We start from the raw sequence: 18,422 nt of genomic DNA, 5'->3' as shown, positions 1-18,422 counted from the left end.
GAGACTTTCCCGGTACAACTCGTCGAGTTCCCTTGTGGACTCGTCGAGTTCCTTTAACAGAATCGGGAATGTTCAACCCAACTTGTCGAGTTCCTCCATGAACTCGTCGAGTTCCTCATAGTTCTTAGTCTATTAATGTTGGGTCAAAATATGGTTTATACTTTACTTTTCTGGGTATTGTATTTTTGTGTAATAATTGTGGAATTTTCGGTCTAGTTTACGGCTGAGTTTACGACCGTAAACTCATTTACGACCCATTTGTTTCCGGCCCATATCCAATATGTATAAATAGAGGTGTTAGGGTGAGGAGTAGAGATTGATGATTGATGAACCCTAGAGAGTTTACGGCCAGAGAGATAGAAGAACTATTGTGTGTGTGAATCTTGTGTAAGGAACTCAATTCATATTATCAATATATTCAAGATTCATAATATTCTTCTTCTCTTTCTCTTCTATTTTATCTGACATCATCCGTTTGATTGGGATTTCGCACCATCAAACGTATCTGACTGATACACGGGCAAATTAAGGACTTACAATTAATCCCTTTCCTCAGATCTGAGGTTCCAAAATATAGATCTACATTGTTTCCATGGTATACATTTGTAAAGTCGACAACTTGATGGCTTTACATGCCTCAAATGGACCCAATCTCGAGATATAGCAACCTAGTTCTATGGATATGGTCTTTTCTTGGACAAGAACGGGTTTAGGGCCCCTTTTATGCATCTAAGGACCAAGTACAATGGGAATGGAAGTCTTTAGCATTAGGACTATGAAGGTTTATCATGCTTCCAACAATGGGGTCAAAAATACTCATAAAACAAGACTAAGAGATATCTAAGCCATTAAGCATAAAGTTTGAGACTTTTTACCTCAGAAAGTTACCAAAGACGGACAAGATCCTAGATCTAGTGCTTCTCCTCAAGCTCAATGACCTTCTAGTTCTTCCAAGTCCTTCACCAAGCACAAGAACACACAAAAATCCACTCAAAACCTCTAATTTCTCAACAAGGAGCTCACAATACGATTTAGAGTTTTAGGGAGATTCATGAGGGTTGGTGGGGAAATACTAAGTCCTTTCAATAGGGTGCAGAACCCTAGAAATTAGGGTTTCATCCCAGCCGACCTACTTGTCGACTTGAGGCTTCTCAACTCGTTGAGTAGGTTACTTAATAACATAGCCCATATGATCTATACTCGACGAGTTTGGGACATACAACTCGTCGATTTGATCTTATAATTTGAATAAATAGTAATTTAAGTACATACCAAGATCCAGGCGTTACATCTCAAAACAATGTTCTTCATGTTCAACAACATCAAGTCCTTCAACAATAACAACCCATTTAACAACAACCTCAAATGTACCAATATCCTATGTACCCACAACAACAACCCTTTCTACAACCAATACCCCAACTATCAATCCTATCTACCACAAATGTACAATCACCAACAATACCCATACCCACCATACCAACAACCTCCCAATTACATGCAACAAAACCTCAATCCACCCAATCCCCTTAAGATTTGATACATAGAAAAATAATGGAAACGAATGTTACTCGCACACCTCTTGGTATTGTTCATCTTGCAAACTGTTGAGGAATCGAATTGAAGTCAAGTTTCATATATTAACTCACCAAGTTCCATGGCTTAGATAGAAAATATCCTCAAAGACACTTAAAGTCTTTTCATATGATATGTGTTAGTATGTCTCACGAACATGTGACATTGGATGATTTCAAGTTAACCGACTTTCCACTCACCTTGGAAGATAAAGCTAGAGATTAGTTGTTCAACTTACCATCGAGATCTATCCATACTTGGGAAGATTTACTCAAAAGCTTTTAATAACAAGTTTTATCCCACCTCTCGAATATAAAGTCAAATGAGTGACATTCTAGGGATTTTTCAAGGGAAGCATGAGACATTTGATGATTTTTGGGAGCGATTCAACAACTTGTGTATAAGTTGTTTTCAACACAATACACCCGCACAACCATGTCTTCAACAATTTTATGAGGTATGCATGAAAATGATCAGAGGATGATTGATGCTTCAAGTGGAGGTGACATATTCAATAAGACACCATAAGAAATAAGATCTCTTTTTGGTACCATTTCTCAAAATTAAAGAAACTTTGGGCCTCGAAATGACATGAAGAGAAGTTATCCACAAGTTGTTGAAGAAGTTAGCAACACCCAAAATTTGGAATCAAAACTCTTGGATTTGACTAATGTGTTGAGTCAAATTGTAACATCCATAAAATCACGACTAAAAATTTCATTTTTATTTATTAAAATAACCATAATTATCAAAATCATTTCATCCAAAAACATAAGTCATGGTATCAAATCAGAGTATCTCATCAAAACTCATATCAATATATCAGAGTAAAAACATCCCAGGCTAAACAAATGGTGTGTGCACTGTAGTCATCCCGAGCTCTTCCCCTTGCTACTGGAAGTACCTGAAACCAAAACTGAAAACTGTTAGCACGAAGCTTAGTGAGTCTCCCCAAACCACCACATACCATACACATAATCATGCTACTAAGAGATATGTGCCCCACCCACACTCAAGGAAATATGGGCCCTGCCTAAACTCGGCTAACTAGGAGATACGAGCCCCGCCTACACTCCGCTGACTATGAGATATGGGTCCCGCCCACACTCAACTAACTAAGAGATACGAGCCCCGCCCACACTCGACTAACTACGAGATACGGGCCCCGCCCACACTCAACTAACTAAGAGATACGATTACCTGCCCACACTCGACTAACTACGAGATACGGGCCCCGCCCACACTCAACTAACTATGAGATATGGGCCCCGTCCACACTCAGCTACTAAATATACATACAAGTATCACACAGAAAACAAGTATAGCCAAATCTATCAATCAGTCCTATATACATACTCAAATAATGCTTTGAGATACGGGCGCCGCCCACACTCAACTAATGAAGAGATGCGGGCCTTGCCCACACTCACATTCCTAACAACACATATAGGTATCACACAGACAACAAGTATAGTAATCCAACAATCTGACTGATACATATACTCAGGTAATAATGAGATACGGGCCCCGACCACACTTCGTGTTCCTATCAAGAGCATACAAACTACACGGGTCAAAATTGGTGCCTTTGACCCATTCAAACCAAAAGGAAACTCACTTCGCACTACAGACGGCCCTTGGTTGCTGGCTGTTGGCTAACAGATTCCTAAATTGTCAACATCAAAAAAAACCCAATTAACAATCGGGTTCCAATGCATAACCATAAGTCCATATTTGGGTTAAAAAGTCCATTTTACCCCTAACCCAACTTGGTCCAAGACCAAGGCTCAAACTCATACTTTGAAGGCCCAAAAGTCAAATAATCAACCAAGGCCTAATTATGGCCCAATTTTCTAAATTGGGCCCAAATCCCTTACATGGGACTTACAATAAGGCCCATCCAAATATAATAGTCCATATACTTGTTCTTAGATGGCCCAACATGAATCCAAACACCTAAGCCCAAAAGAAGGGACCAACTTGAAGCCCAATCATAATTAGGGTTTTCACATAAAATGACGATTAGGGTTAAGTGTTCTTACTTAACCCATTAAGGACTTAACACACTAAGGACTTAATCCATTAAGTACATCACTCCACCAGTCCATTCATACAATGTAGTCGGACATAATTCTAAATTCCAATTTAACAGTCCAAACGCGGGTCCCGAACTAACATTTCCAAAATTAGGGTTTTCTAAACCCTAATTAGGGTTTCCAACCCAATCACAAGCGAAATAAGTCCAAGATTAAGCTATTGGGCCGATTAGGGTTTCACTATGTCGAGCACCACCCACTGCCACCTCGAACGGTGGTGTTCAATGGCGGCTCATGGCGGCAGCCACCACCTCACGGTGGTGGTGTTTGTGATTCTTGGCCAAAATAAGGACAAATGTATTCCAAATAACAATCCAACCGCACCCAAATGCACATAGCCATAGGAGATGGTGGCTAGCGGTGGCAGAATGGCGGCAATAGGTGGCAACCACCACCTCATGGTGGTGGTGGTGGGTTTTCCGGCCAAATGACGCGTATACTACACCACAAATACTGAAAACAATCAATATACTCGAACATACTCACTTTCAGCCACCTCTCAAGTGGTTGTTGTCATCGGAAAAGACGGAACAGTGGCCAAAAAGGCCACCGGCAGCAACATTGACGCCCCACGACGTCTTACCAACTGAAACGAAGAAGAATAGGGAAGGTGGGTGGCGAGCATTCTTACCGAGAGTTTCTTAGTAAGTATTAATGAAGTCAGGGACTAAATTAATGAACAAATGGTAGCCCTAAAATAAATAATTACATATCAAAGGATGGTATTGAGGAGCTAATTGTCACAAGTTTAGAAGATGGAGGTTAAAAGTGTAAAATATGGATTTAATTTGTAAGTATTAATGAAGTCAGGGACTAAATTGTAACTTCTGGACTTCATTTGAAGGGATTTTAGAGGCTTAGGGGTTGTATTGTAAATTAGGGGCTTTATTTTGTAAGGAATCATAGAAGGGAGGGCTAAAATGTAAGTTTTGGATTTCTTTTGAAAGAGAATTGAAGGGCAGGGTTTAAAAGGTAAATATGGGATTTATATTGTAATGATATTTGGATGGAGGGGCTAAACTTGGAATTATGAAAAGAAGTTACGAGGATCGGGGTATATAAACCGTCACCCCCGGTAACCCTATCCCTAGCCTCATTTGTTCAGCCGCCAACTTCATCTACACCCTCCTTCACCCTCCTCGACGTCGCACCACCCATCTCCACCGATTTTTGTGGACGCCAAAATCCCCGCCGTCTCCAGTCGAAGCCGTTGCCGCCGGTGAGAGCTGTTAACCAACCAGCCGCCGCCACCCCTTCAAACTCGTTTCCCGACCGACGGAACCATCCGTTGCTGCTGTTACAACTCGCTTCGCCGCTTCCTGCCACCGTTATTTGTTGTTCCGATCAAGAGTGACCGGCGAGTTCCAGCCGACTGTGACCTCTGCTTTGCCATCTAGACGAAACAGCCGTTGTTGGTGACGTCGTGGGCAGCCGATGGAGAGCCGTCGAAGACCGGGTATGGGATCGTAGGTCGATTCTGCTTTCGTTGAAGACGATGTTGTCACCGGATGTCGCGACTGTTCCTTTCGATGACGTCCTCCGATGGCTATATCGTCACCACATCCACAGCGGTCCCACCTCCATCTTCTACTGCCGTCGTTTTGTACTTATACCATCGCCAACCGCCACCAGGAGGGTGGCTGGACCCGTTTGCAAGAAAGGAAAGAGTGTGGGTGTGTTGTGTGTGATCTATTTTGGTCGGAAAATCTAGGGCCGCCACTGCCACCACCGTGAGGTGGTGGCTGCCACCATACACCGCCATGTATGTGTGTTTACATTAGTTAGGGTGTGTGTGTGTGTGTGTACTTTGGTATTTCATTGTAAATTGTAAAAGGAAATGGAATAATGAGAAAGAAACCATAACCACCACCGTGAGGTGGTGGCTGCCGCCACCGACCGCCGTGTCGGGTGGCGGTGCGCTTTGTCTCTCGTGATAGATTCGTTCGGGGTGCTAGAAACCCTAATGGGCTCAAAGGAGCTCTAATGGGCCCAATGAAACTTAATGGACTCTAATGGACCTAATGAAACCCTAAGGGGCTTAATATTATTTTAGTGGGCTTAATAGGCTCCATAAAGCCCTAATTGATCTAAAAACCCAACAAATAAATAAATGGGCTAGTATATGGGTTGGAAACCCTAATTAGGGTTTGGAAAGCCCTAATGCCAATGAAACCCTAACTTTAAGAATTAATCAGGTCACACACACAAGAATTATTTAATAACTTGAGATATTAAATAATGAACTTTGGCAAAGATTAATCTAAGCGATAATGGACTTAATGGATTAAGTCCTTAATGGGTCAAGTCGGAAACTTAACCCTAATCATCATTTTATGTGAAACCCTAATTTCACTTGGGTTTATTGTTGGGCCTTTCTTTTGGGCCTTGAGGGTTGGGTAATTAATGGGCCATCCAAAGTCAAGCCAATGAACTAGAATAATTTAATGGGCCTGGGGTAAGGCCCATGTAAGGGGCTTAGGCCCAATTTGGAAAATTGGGCCATAGATGGGCCATAGTTGGGCCTTAATGATTATATGATGTTGGGCCTTATAATGAGACCATGTATAGGCCTAGGCCCAATTTGGAAAATTGGGCCATGTGTTGGGCTTTGATTTCTAGTTGACTTTAGGCCTACGGATTGGGCCTTGGGCTTGAATAAGCCAAGCTTGGGGTAATGTAATTATCCAAAGTAAGTGTTTATGGTTATGTAGTGGGACCCAATTATTAATTGAGTGATGTTTTGATATTGACAGATCGGGAATCTGTCATCCAGCAGCTGGGGTTGAGTATGCGGGACTTCAGCAGTGTGGGATTGTGTCTACGGGACTTCAGCAGTGTGAGGTGAGTTACCTTCCAGTAGCGGTGGGTCTAGGGCCACAATGTCGACCCACCAATAGGATACGTATGATAGATGATTGTCTCTGTGATATCATCTAGGTTTGCTACTACATGATATGTTATATGCTAGCATGATATGTTATATGTGATAGTCGTAGAGTTCGTTTGTTAGGACCGGAGGGTAGTCAGACACCCCAGATACGTCTGACAGTATGTGATGTTATGTTTATATGCTAGCATGACCTGTTATATGAGTTTGAGGTAGTAGGAGGGGAGCAGTCCCCGAGTTCGGTTGTTAGGACCGAAGGGTAGTTCAGACACCCCAGATATGTCTGATAATATGTTATGTTATGATATGTGATAGTAGTAGTAGTAGGGGGTGAAATAGTCCCCGAGGTTCAGTCGTTAGGACCGAAGGGTAATCAGCACCCCATAACGGCTTGACATGGGTAGTCAGCACCCCAGAATGGCTTGACATGGGTAGGACGGCACCCCAGAATGGCCGCATGGGTAGGTCGGCACCCTAGAAAGGTCGTACCGGGTAGGTCGGGCACCCCAGAAATGCCTGGCAGTATGTATGTTATGTGATTGTGTGTTATGTGGTATGATGGGGGAACTCACTAAGCTTCGTGCTTACGGTTTTCAGTTTTGGTTTCAGGTATTTCATGTTTAAAGGAAAGGAGCTGGCTTGATCGCAGCGCATCACACTATGGTTTTCCGCAATGAGATCCTGGGGATTGCACTCTGATATTATTTTATGATAACACGTTTGATTATTTCTACTTTGGTTTTGACATGACATGATATTACGGATGTTTTATTACAATGTTGGTTTTATAATGACATATTTAAAAATGAAAATTTTGGCCTGTATTTTTGGGATGTTACAGAAAGCAACCTCAAAGAGCCTCACAAGAAGAAGATGATGAAATTGTTGTTGAGCCTAGGGCAACAAATCCTAGGGCAACAAATCCTAATAGGGGGTCAATTTTTCATGGACTGTTATAGGTATTATTATACTTGGGCCACATAGTAACAGGTCCACTCCGTGTCAAAGAAGGGCAGCGGGAAAAAGTTAGTGTCATCCTAATTAGGCGCCAACTGAAAAATCGATTCAGCACGCTTCAGGTTTCTCGATCTGAGCAACAACCACACCTAATCATTGAAGGTGTAGAAGACAAAGTGTTTGCTTCTGGAAAAAGACAATTGATCTAGTCTGAGGTAAACTAACAGTTCTCTTCTTTCACCCTCGCTCGGTCGTTCCTCTTATACTCCTTCGTTTTTGTTCTGAATAGTTTCATCTAGTATCCTATTATTCTCCATAATATTTTCCTCTAATATGTTTATCTCCTATTAATATATTCAAATTATAAGAATTTTGTGAATTGCTAAAGTTTCAAACAGTCATCCACTGCTCTAAATCTATAACCGGGCATGTTAAAGTGAAGATTTAAAGGGGTCATTGAATGAATTAGTCTTCCAAAAGTCTTAATCAGTAAGTTTTTTCTAGTTTTTGAAATTTCTTTCATAACTTGAAGTTGAGAAAATATTATAATGATTATTATTTAAATTTTTTAAAATATCAATTTTGCTTATATAGGTTGCAGGTGAAGTGAAGTTATCGATTAAAGTTGTAGTCTTGTTGATCCATAACTGTTATAGGCTTCATTAATTTTTGAGGTAATTTTTTCCTTCAACTTCTTTTGACTTTTATAAGGTTTTTTCTAATGAGATTTTCTTAAATTTATGAGGTAACTGTTTTTTTTTCTAAATAGTATGATGTGTTTTTGATATTGAAATTTTGACATATTCTGTTTTTTTTTTAATAATATGATATAGTTTTTCTGAATAATTTGATGTATATGAAGATCTCATGTATCTTAAAATCTGATAAGTTATTTTAATTTCTTAAAATATGATGTATTAGATTTCTGAAAATCTGTTATGTAAATTCTAATGTCATATGTGAAATCTGTTTTTGAACAACTAATTAATTTTTTTTTTTTAATATCTGAAAAATGTGATATGGTTTTTCTGAATAATCGGATAAGTTATTTTAATTTATGAAACTTTGATGTATCATATTTTAGAAAATGTGATGTTGATTCTCAATTTCTGCAAGACCATTTTATGTTTTTTTGTATAGGTTTTGGTTCTGGATAGCTGGCGGAAAGAAGTATTGAAAGTCAATGTCTATGAAGTCTTCCTTATCATCAAATAACATATGTTTTTCTTCAAAAAAAATGTAAAATGACACCGTTTGTATGCTTTTGTTTGTATAACTGTCATTTAGTTTGACTATAAAATTTATTTCGCTTTTCCTATATAATTTTGTTTAGAAATGTTAGGGCATTAATTTACTTTCTTGCCCCGGACATTGAAATTTAATGGACCGGCCCTGCCCTTTATCATTCACATTAAAGCTAATTCCAGGAACATTGTGATCTTAATAGCATGAACCTTTTATAGTTATATAAATGTTTGATCATGGTGTGGTTGAAATTAAGAGTTTGAAAACAAATCAAATCTTCAAAGTGAATGGAGACCATCTGTAACCGTTTTATGAAGGAATTGACACAAGAGAATTCGACAACATAACATTGGAGATCCTCGTTTATGAAGACTAAAAGAAGACGGACCATGTCTTGGCAAAGACATTAAATAAATGCATTGTGAATAAATAACCTCCATTTAAAGTTTGGGAGAAATTTGGGGCTTATGGGCTAGCGTGTGTGGAAAATCTCAAAATTTTAGCAATTTGTGCGGCCAACCTCACCCACCTGTGCATGGATGTGTGCCTCAGACCTCACCCACACAAGTTATAGCTCCAAAATGTCTTAAAACCGGGTACCTACTGATGTCATTGCGCGACCAGCCTCCTCATCCGCAGAAGTGTATGCAACCACCTCTCTTACTGATGGTGAATAGAGCCATTTCTCTGTGGATCGATCTCCCTTTTACCATTATATTACATTTTATTTGCAAGCAAAAGAGTATAATTTGTTTGGTGGCTTGACATCCCACTAGGAAACAATACGGGTTCTAATGGTTCTGGTTCTAGTCCGACTTTTCAGTTCTAAATCTCATATCTACCAAAACATAATAAATTGATAACTTACTTTTTATTGTTTAACAAAGTCTATTTAGTATTGTAATTAACAAGTAACTTATCAAAAACTCGTTATTTAAATTAATCAATAAAAAAAAAGTTGTTAAGTTTTAAGCATTTTAACAAACGATTAATGAATCTATACACATAGTAATAATTGAAATGAAAAACAACATAGTATTTAAATAGTTGACACGATCAAATTGATCAACTACAACTACCGAAGAGAGAGAGAGATATTTTATTTGTAGTGCTGAATTACAATTCTATTATTTTAACTTGTTTAGGCTACGAGAATTCAAAATAACAATGTATATAATGAAAATACCTCGAATTTGTGGATAAGGACCCTATGCTTAGTCCATCGAGCAGCTACAAAATCAAATGGTGAATCAACTGCACAACTAAACAGAACCTATGCTTAGTCCCCCAAGCAGCTATAAAATTAAACGACGAATCAAACTTCACAGCTAAACAAGAAAAAAATTATCAAGAAGTTTTTATTCAAGTCAATAAAATTTTAATTTTTCTGTAATTTGTTACCAGTGTCAAACAATAATAGAATAAATCGATTAGTATTTCCAATAAACAATCTTAAAAACATCCCATATTTGATTTAAGAACTCGGTTAACTTGATAGTTGATATAAATCCTACTCTTGTTTAGGTTAAAACGTAAGTTGATTTTTTTTTTACGCGATGGTGGATAATGGTTGGTGAAAGGGACCCACGCAAGGGGGTTGGTGAGGGGTCCACATCCAAAGGGTTGGTGGTTTCTCGCTGTACAACGCGCATCCCATCCCATTCGCACCTATAAATTCATACCCACTTACTTGTTACCAAATCGTCTCTCTCTCATTCTTCCCCAAATCTCTCTCTGGATCTGAAGATTTTGATATTTTTCTCTCCAGCCCAAAAGAGGTACGAACCATTTCTTCGAATCACATCTATTGAACTTCGTTTCGACTGCATTTCTGGCCTGAACTTGTAGATCTGTTTACGTCTATTCTTTATTTCAGATCTTGGATCTTATCCCTAAAGTTCTTTTACTTGTGATTCGTTTACTTTATGCTTAATTGTTAGATCTGAATAAACGCTACTTCGATCTATTGCTCCTGTAGCTTTAAATGTGTAAATTGCATGATAAATCTGTCCCTCATTTGTTTTTGCTGGTGTCGGCGCGAAGATCTTTTGTTCTTTTGTGTACTCATTTGAAATATTGTTGATTAGTTGTTCAGGAATAGTGTAATTTCCATTGCTAGATGACAGATCTTGTCGTTTATGACTTACTTTTTCATCTGTATTGCCATTTAAACCCAATTTATCTCAATAGTACGTGTCAGAACTTGTAACTCAGAACAAATAAGCATCCATGAGTTTTCCTTATATAGATTGACTCCAAAATCAACCTTATCAATTCGTACCCCATTAGTTAAAATAGATCGTCTCCCTTTTTCATTGTTTGCTGTCAAGTGTCAAACCAACTGTTTTCGGATAAAAAAAATCCTAACTCTAGGTTTGTAGCAGATCATGTTGCTATCACTAGACTATTACTGATCTCTGATATCTACTTCAATTATGCTACTTGTTTTAACAATTATGTGAAGAGAACATTATGGATCTGTAACATTGTTTACTACAATATCATAACACAACAAATTGATAACTTCTCCCACACTAAATTCTTTTCTATCTTGCTTGTTTCAGTTAAGAGATGGAGACCTTCCTATTCACATCCGAGTCTGTCAACGAAGGACACCCAGACAAACTCTGCGACCAAGTCTCAGATGCCATCTTGGACGCCTGCCTAGAACAAGACCCTGAAAGCAAGGTCGCCTGTGAGACTTGCACCAAGACCAACATGGTGATGGTTTTCGGTGAGATCACCACCAAAGCTACCGTGGACTACGAAAAGATCGTCCGTGACACATGCAGAGAAATCGGATTCACCTCCGCTGATGTCGGTCTTGATGCTGACAACTGCAAGGTGTTGGTCAACATCGAGCAACAAAGCCCCGACATTGCCCAAGGTGTCCACGGTCATCTCACCAAGAAGCCAGAAGACATTGGTGCTGGTGACCAAGGTCACATGTTCGGGTATGCCACCGATGAAACCCCAGAGCTCATGCCACTCACCCATGTCCTTGCAACCAAGCTTGGTGCTAAGCTGACTGAGGTCAGAAAGAACAACACCTGCCCATGGCTCAGACCCGATGGCAAGACCCAGGTCACCGTTGAGTACCATAACGACAACGGTGCCATGGTCCCAACCAGGGTCCACACTGTGTTGATCTCAACTCAACATGATGAGACTGTTACCAACGACCAGATTGCTGCTGATCTTAAGGAGCATGTGATTAAGCCTGTGATCCCAGCTCAGTATCTTGATGACAACACCATCTTTCACTTGAACCCATCTGGGAGGTTTGTGATTGGTGGACCCCATGGAGATGCGGGTTTGACCGGGAGGAAGATTATTATTGATACATACGGAGGATGGGGAGCTCATGGAGGTGGTGCTTTCTCAGGGAAAGATCCAACTAAGGTGGACAGAAGTGGTGCTTATATTGTTAGGCAAGCAGCTAAGAGTATTGTGGCATCAGGACTTGCACGTAGGTGCATTGTGCAGGTGTCTTATGCTATTGGTGTGGCTGAGCCTCTTTCAGTGTTTGTGGACACTTACAAGACTGGGACTATTCCGGATAAGGATATTCTTGTTTTGATCAAGGAGAACTTTGACTTCAGGCCAGGGATGATGGCTATCAACCTTGATTTGAAGAGAGGTGGAAACTTTAGGTACCAGAAGACTGCTGCTTATGGACATTTTGGTCGTGAGGATCCTGACTTCACCTGGGAGACTGTTAAGGTTCTCAAGCCTAAAGCTTGATTTGTAACGGTTTCAGAAGAATGTGATGATTCTTTTGCCACTTGCCAAAAGGTGGACGACAGACACTTGAAAAGATGATACGTTTTGTTGAATGTTGTTTGTTTTGTGTTTTTTTATGTTTTTATGTTTAGGGGTTTTAATGTTTTTTATTTTTGGTATTGATGGAGAAGCCTATGTTATATGTAATCTTTGAACCATTTTTATCTACTGAACTTGTTGAATTGAGTTACAAAAGCTGTGTTTATCAACATTATTCAATAATAGCATCATCAGATTTGTTTTAAATTTGTTTAAAGTTTACATAGTACAAGTTGAATAAAGGAGATGATGAAATTTGCAAGATTAAGAATCAGAATGCAGCCAGAGGCGATCATGCAGCCTTTCTTCACCAGCACCAAACATCTCATCAACGCGTTCACCATCTCTAAAGAAGTGGAAAGTTGGAGTGTATCGGATATGCTGAGTTGTTTCTGGGCATTCATCTATATCTGCATATATGAAAGAGAGTTTTGGGAACTTATTGCTTAACTTGTTAAAGGAAGGCAGGATCTGTCCACAAGCATGGCACCTGTAATTTTCAAAGACCAAAAATAATCCTTTAGACATGCTTTATTTTTTGATAAAGTTGGCGTATAAAAATTACAATAACATGATCTTCTACAAGCTAACAAAATAAAGATGTAATTAATGTTGTTTTTAGTGTTTAAGCAAGTGATTGAGCAACACTACCTACAGAAATGAGGAACTCTTTAACAGCAAGGCAGCTGATTAAGCAACCCCAAACAGGAATTTGTATAACATTGTCTTTGGGTTAAAAGACACTTAAAAGAAAAGGAAACTAAGGAGCAAGAAACTCTTAACTCTAAAATGGCTTATGAATTTGATCTAAAACTACTTTGATATTACGAACTAACAATCTTAGCAGTGTTTCCTCATGTTTTACCTCAACTATTGCCACCAAGCCTACCAATTTATCTTTCTCTTTTTAAGCACATGACATGACATCCACTTGCATTTAGTGTCATATTTTGGGTGCAGTTTAAGTACCTTGAGGAAACTAGACCAGTCATTTTTCAATTGGGTTTTTCATCGAACACCTGGTGTACATGTTTGATGACAATCTCAAACTCAAAACAGAAGTTGTGTTGGAGCTTCTCGTACAGCGTCCATAATTTAAACCGACTACCACTTATAAGCATATCTAAGTGAAGCTCGAAAAGAGAATTAAAGTTCATAGAATCAGAAGCAGACATACCAGGATGCACCAAAATTGATCACCGCCTGCAATTGGAAATCCAAGGAAGAACATATATTGGTAAAGTCGAACAGAAAACTATGAAGTAAACTTAATCAATAGGGGTAGAGATTAGTTAGCATACTGCGGATTTGGAAGTTCTGATATGGTGAAAAATATCTTTGAGGTTTTCATCGCTGGAAGCAGTGACTAGGTTACCACGACGATTGATTAGCTTTTGTGTCTCTGTTGCTTTCAACACTTCACTATTCTCCATATTCAGATGCACACTCTCCAAAAGTTCTTGCCCTCACTCAGCAATAACGGAAGAAATATTTTGGACCGTTCATCTCAATTTTAAAATCCTCTATGTTGTCGGTTGTTTAAAAACTAAATTACACGGTTGTCCTCTTGTGAATGCTAAAATATGGTTAATTGGTTATTGTTAAATCGCCTTCTTTGACGTACTAACTAACTACTTAAGCTTTGTGGAGTGGGAGCGGTCTTTACTGCACCTTTTGCCACATAGGCAGCCGAACACCGTCTCTGACTACGGTTTGGTGCGGTTTAGGTCGCAGTGCGGTAGATTTTTGCTGCACATTCACACTCTCTCTCCTTTTTTATTTGTTCTCTCTCTTCTCTTTCAACCAATCACCTTTTTTTCTCCATCTTTACCATAATCTCACTCCCTTGGTGTGACATGAAACCACACTTGTATGGTAAAAAGTGACGTGGCGCATATGTGGCGGTGAAAGAAGTGTGGTTTCGATGACACCACTCCCTCCAGCCTTATGATTAGTTTTTTCGAAAAAAATACAATTACAAGCAATAAAAATATTAAAAAAAAACCTAAATAGAATGTTTATTAGGGATAGATATTTGGATTCAGGGACCAGACCAGACTGGTGAACCGGACCTGGGCTGGGACCTTTTTTTGGACCCCCGGCCGGTTCTCGGTTCTAGGATTTTATCAAAACCGGTCCAGTTCGGTCGGTTCCAGGTAAAAAACCAGTTTTAAACTTGATTTAAACTTTTATATTCTGTGAAAATTTTTAAACAAACATATATAATTTGTTTTAAGTCGAATTTGATGGGTTTTGGTCATAAGACTGATGGGTTTTAGGTAAAACAAATAAACTAGAAAAACAATTCCTAAGTTCACATGCAACCTACTTTGGATCTATGTTTTATCTATTGAACATACAACTTTGAATTGCAAAACAAGAACCCTAGAGGAGAGAGGCTATAATCGAAATCTACAAACTAGGGTTTAGTAATTACATACCTTTCAATTGTTATAGTAAACAATTGATGATTCCCTTGATCTTGATCTTGATCTTCTTGGAAGCTTAGCACCACAAGTGTAATGCCTCTAATGGAATCACACCCAAACTAGCAAGAAGGAAATTAGAGGAGAGAGGGAAGAGAGAGTATGCAAAATTTCGGCCCTTAGGGTTTCTTCCAAAGAAAAGAGTGACCAAAACATGAACCAGGAGGCTCCTTATATAGCTGAGGGATCCAGGGTTTAGGAAAACCCTAGTTATCCTTTGCTTAGGGCCTAAGCAAACCCAAGGGCCTTATCCAAGCCCCCATGGACGAAATTATTAGGGTTTCCCCTAAAGATTTCGTCCACCCTTATCCAAGGGGTTCTAGAGCCTTCCACTCAACTATTAGATAATTGCAAACTAGTCCCTGCACCTTATAATTAATTCTTTTAACCCCAAAATTAATTCTAATTAATTTCTGGTTAACAACTAATTAAACCAAATGATTTCTTATTGATATATTAATCTTTTAACATATTAATAAAATCATTTATATTAATTTATTAATCTTATAATAAATTAATATCTCTCCTTTCATAATTTCCTTGTCCGGTTGCTAGGTTTGAGGGCAACCCAAAAGGACTGTGCTGCTATCAATTCAAATACATACCAATTATAGTTATGGGCTTAGACACCTAATCCAACAGTCTCCCACTTGGATAAGTCTGTAACTATAATTGCTAGTATGCCTTCAAAATTTGACCAGCAAATTGTAGCTTCCAAAAAGCTGCTGCCGAACACGGATCCAGTCAGTTACGTGTCCTAAGATAAGTGATCATATAATCCTTCGTTCTGCTAGATATCCCTAGACAAAAGATGTAACGCCTGTGTTTCCGGGCTTGCCGTTTTTAGCAATATAATAGTCTAGGTTAACCTTTGTAACCCGTTTTGAAATAATAAGATTGTATTATTTGAGTATTATGTGTTTTGTGCTTAATTGCTTAATTATGTGGTTTGATTAATTAAGAATAAAAATAAGCGTCAAAATTTAAGTGTAAAATAAACTTAATATCTTTGATCTATGTTGTAGTAGTTGAAACGAGGTTTCCGAATATATATAGAACGCCCAAATCTGACTTCGTATGAGGAAGTTATGATTTATCGAAGTTCCGGCTTAGCGGTGTGCAGCCCGAAATACTCGATTTGAGATCGAGCAGTTTTTAGCCGAAGCAATCTAAACGAGGATCGAAGGTCTCGTTGTTGGTATCGAAGCGATAAAAAGTTAGGCGAGAACGGACGGCAAACGAAGAAGTTATGAATTTATAACGAAAGTTTCTGTCGCGGCCTATTAAAAATAATTAATAAAAATAAAGTCAAAATTAGCCGACGGAGTCTAAACGAAAGTCGTAGAGCATGGTCTCACCTTTCCGTAGATATAAAGAACGTCGAAAACGGAGTTCGTATGAAGAAGTTATGAATTTCCGAAGTTTATTAATCATTTTGTATTTAAATATAAATCAAAATTCGGAAGCATTATCCGAAGGAGTCACCGATCTGATCCGAGGTACGCCCCGCGTACTCGAGTACGCCCTGCGTACTCCGAGGGATGTCGACACTCGCACTCGAGCACTTCGGATACGTAAGCAATGACGTTTTGGGCAGTACGCCCCGCGTAACGCAGTACGCCCCGCGTACTCCGAGGCTCCAGCCTCCTATAAATAGGATGCGAGGGTTCCGGGTATTTTTGCCAATTCCCTCTCATTTTCGTGTCGAAGCTCTGCATTTTTACCCCCGAAGCTACCCCGAAGCCCCGGTATCATACTCTAGCCCCGAGGCAAGTCCCGAGATCCCGAAGATCCCGAGAAGCGCGGTTCCCGAGTCGAAGCTCTGCCCGCGAAAAGTCGATTTTTGTGAAGATCTTCCAGATCTGCTGAGGAATACTACTCCTATAAGCCGTAGTGCTGTCCGATCGTCTTCTGATCAGGTGAGTGTGTAGTTATTTCTTCTAATACAATAATACGAAGTATTTTATATAAAAATACGTGCTATGTGTATATATTTGGTTGTGTTATGTGTGAATGAGTATTCACTCTCTTCTATCTTATAGATCTGCTTATTTCTTTATGAAATACGTGTTATGTGGTATGCCTCATCTGTTATATGGAATATATATATTGAATGAAAATGATATATAGGTTTTAAACTATGTATGAAAATATATATTCTTATCTACTAATATGTTGGGTAGAACATGGGTAGATAGTTGGTGTGTAATAAACAGATGAGAGGCCTCGATGTTGTTGTTGTTGTTGTTGTTGATCTAGTTATTCAGCGGAGTATGGATAACGACCACGGACTCTTTCTAGACAGTCCAGTGGAACACTAGCAGGTTCATAACCTGTAGGTGTTGTGAACGATGTGTTCACCGGTGTACTCTATCCCCCTCATGGTTGCCTTTAGGATATCTATTGTTGAGGAAACCCCTTCGCAGTGATGTCCGTCCCGATGAAAATCCTAGATTAGGTCCCTTGAGATAGTTGTTTTAGGGACGTAAAGTGAGGATAACGGGAATGGGTAATCGGGATAGTGATTGGTTGGTGAAATTAAATATAACTTATTTATTGTGGGTTGAAAACCCTATATGCTCACCAGGCTCCCAAGCCTGACCCACTCAGTTTTATTTGTATTACAGGAAGTGGCACAAGGGCGTAAGATGGATGGATCATCTTGTTGTTTTGTTTACAAGTCTGTATATGTATATATTTGTTGAATGACTTGTAATGTTTATCGTTTATGCTTTATGGTCTGTATCGGAACATGACATCCCGAGTTTTGATTATATAATGAAATGCATCTCTTGTTGAAATGCTTTGATAAATATTATTTTATCATGTTTTGTTTTGGGAACAAATTCCGCAACTCTTTCAAATCAAAAGGATTTACTCTGAAAATATTTAAAAGCATAAATGAAAATCGGTCTTTTCTGGCCGAGATTTTGGGGATGTCACAGTTGGTATCAGAGCATTAGTTTAAGCGAACTAGGAATTTGTAGGATTTCTAGACTTAAACTTAGAGTGCTAAGTGGAATTTTGAGATGTGTGTCTGTTGGATTTTAGACACGAGCACTAGTTTATTTTAGGAAAGTTGCCTAAAATGCTTTTATGTGCTAAATGTTATATGTTGCCATATATGATATTATTTGTTCGGATCTACGGTTTGTTGCCAACCGGATCTGAAGGTTTATGTGTTTAGGATTCTAAGCGTATGTATACGATATTAGAACTAGCATGTAATCGTTTGGAGTAATAAGGTGAAATTATTCGGTGTGTAGATCAAAAATGGTGAGAACAAGGAGTGGCGTTGGAAACGCAGATGAAAACAGGAATCAACCGCCAGTGATTGAGCAAATACCTGTTGTA

At 39.0% G+C, this 18,422-nt stretch overlaps 2 protein-coding genes across 2 annotated transcripts; one reads left to right on the top strand and one right to left on the bottom strand.

Annotated features, from left to right (window-relative positions):
* Window positions 1–10,387: 10,387 nt before the first annotated feature.
* On the top strand, window positions 10,388–12,738 carry LOC111916361 (S-adenosylmethionine synthase 2). The gene is made up of 2 exons (XM_023912030.3): window positions 10,388–10,538; window positions 11,325–12,738. The coding sequence occupies exon 2, from the start codon at window positions 11,332–11,334 to the stop codon at window positions 12,502–12,504; it is 1,173 nt and encodes a 390-aa protein (XP_023767798.1). The 5' UTR covers window positions 10,388–10,538; window positions 11,325–11,331; the 3' UTR covers window positions 12,505–12,738.
* On the bottom strand, window positions 12,349–14,097 carry LOC111916362 (thioredoxin-like 3-3). Its single transcript, XM_023912031.3, has 3 exons — window positions 13,884–14,097; window positions 13,760–13,785; window positions 12,349–13,072 (listed from the first exon to the last, which is right to left on the bottom strand). Exons 1-3 carry the CDS (start codon window positions 14,013–14,015, stop codon window positions 12,847–12,849), a joined length of 384 nt encoding a protein of 127 aa, XP_023767799.1. The 5' UTR covers window positions 14,016–14,097; the 3' UTR covers window positions 12,349–12,846.
* Window positions 14,098–18,422: the final 4,325 nt, after the last annotated feature.

Source organism: Lactuca sativa, chromosome 2 (assembly GCF_002870075.4).
Source record: "Lactuca sativa cultivar Salinas chromosome 2, Lsat_Salinas_v11, whole genome shotgun sequence".
NCBI classification, from domain to species: domain Eukaryota; kingdom Viridiplantae; phylum Streptophyta; class Magnoliopsida; order Asterales; family Asteraceae; genus Lactuca; species Lactuca sativa.
This window is presented reverse-complemented; position numbering and strand designations above follow the sequence as displayed.

Excerpts from the sequence above, each read along its gene's own strand:
- LOC111916362 (XM_023912031.3), bottom strand. The coding sequence starts at position 14,015 with ATGGAGAATAGTGAAGTGTTGAAAGCAACAGAGACACAAAAGCTAATC. Across the intron at positions 13,786-13,883 it reads TCAGAACTTCCAAATCCGCA|GCGGTGATCAATTTTGGTGC; the intron begins GTATGCTAACTA and ends TTCCAATTGCAG. Across the intron at positions 13,073-13,759 it reads ATCAATTTTGGTGCATCCTG|GTGCCATGCTTGTGGACAGA; the intron begins GTATGTCTGCTT and ends TGAAAATTACAG.
- LOC111916361 (XM_023912030.3), top strand. The coding sequence starts at position 11,332 with ATGGAGACCTTCCTATTCACATCCGAGTCTGTCAACGAAGGACACCCA.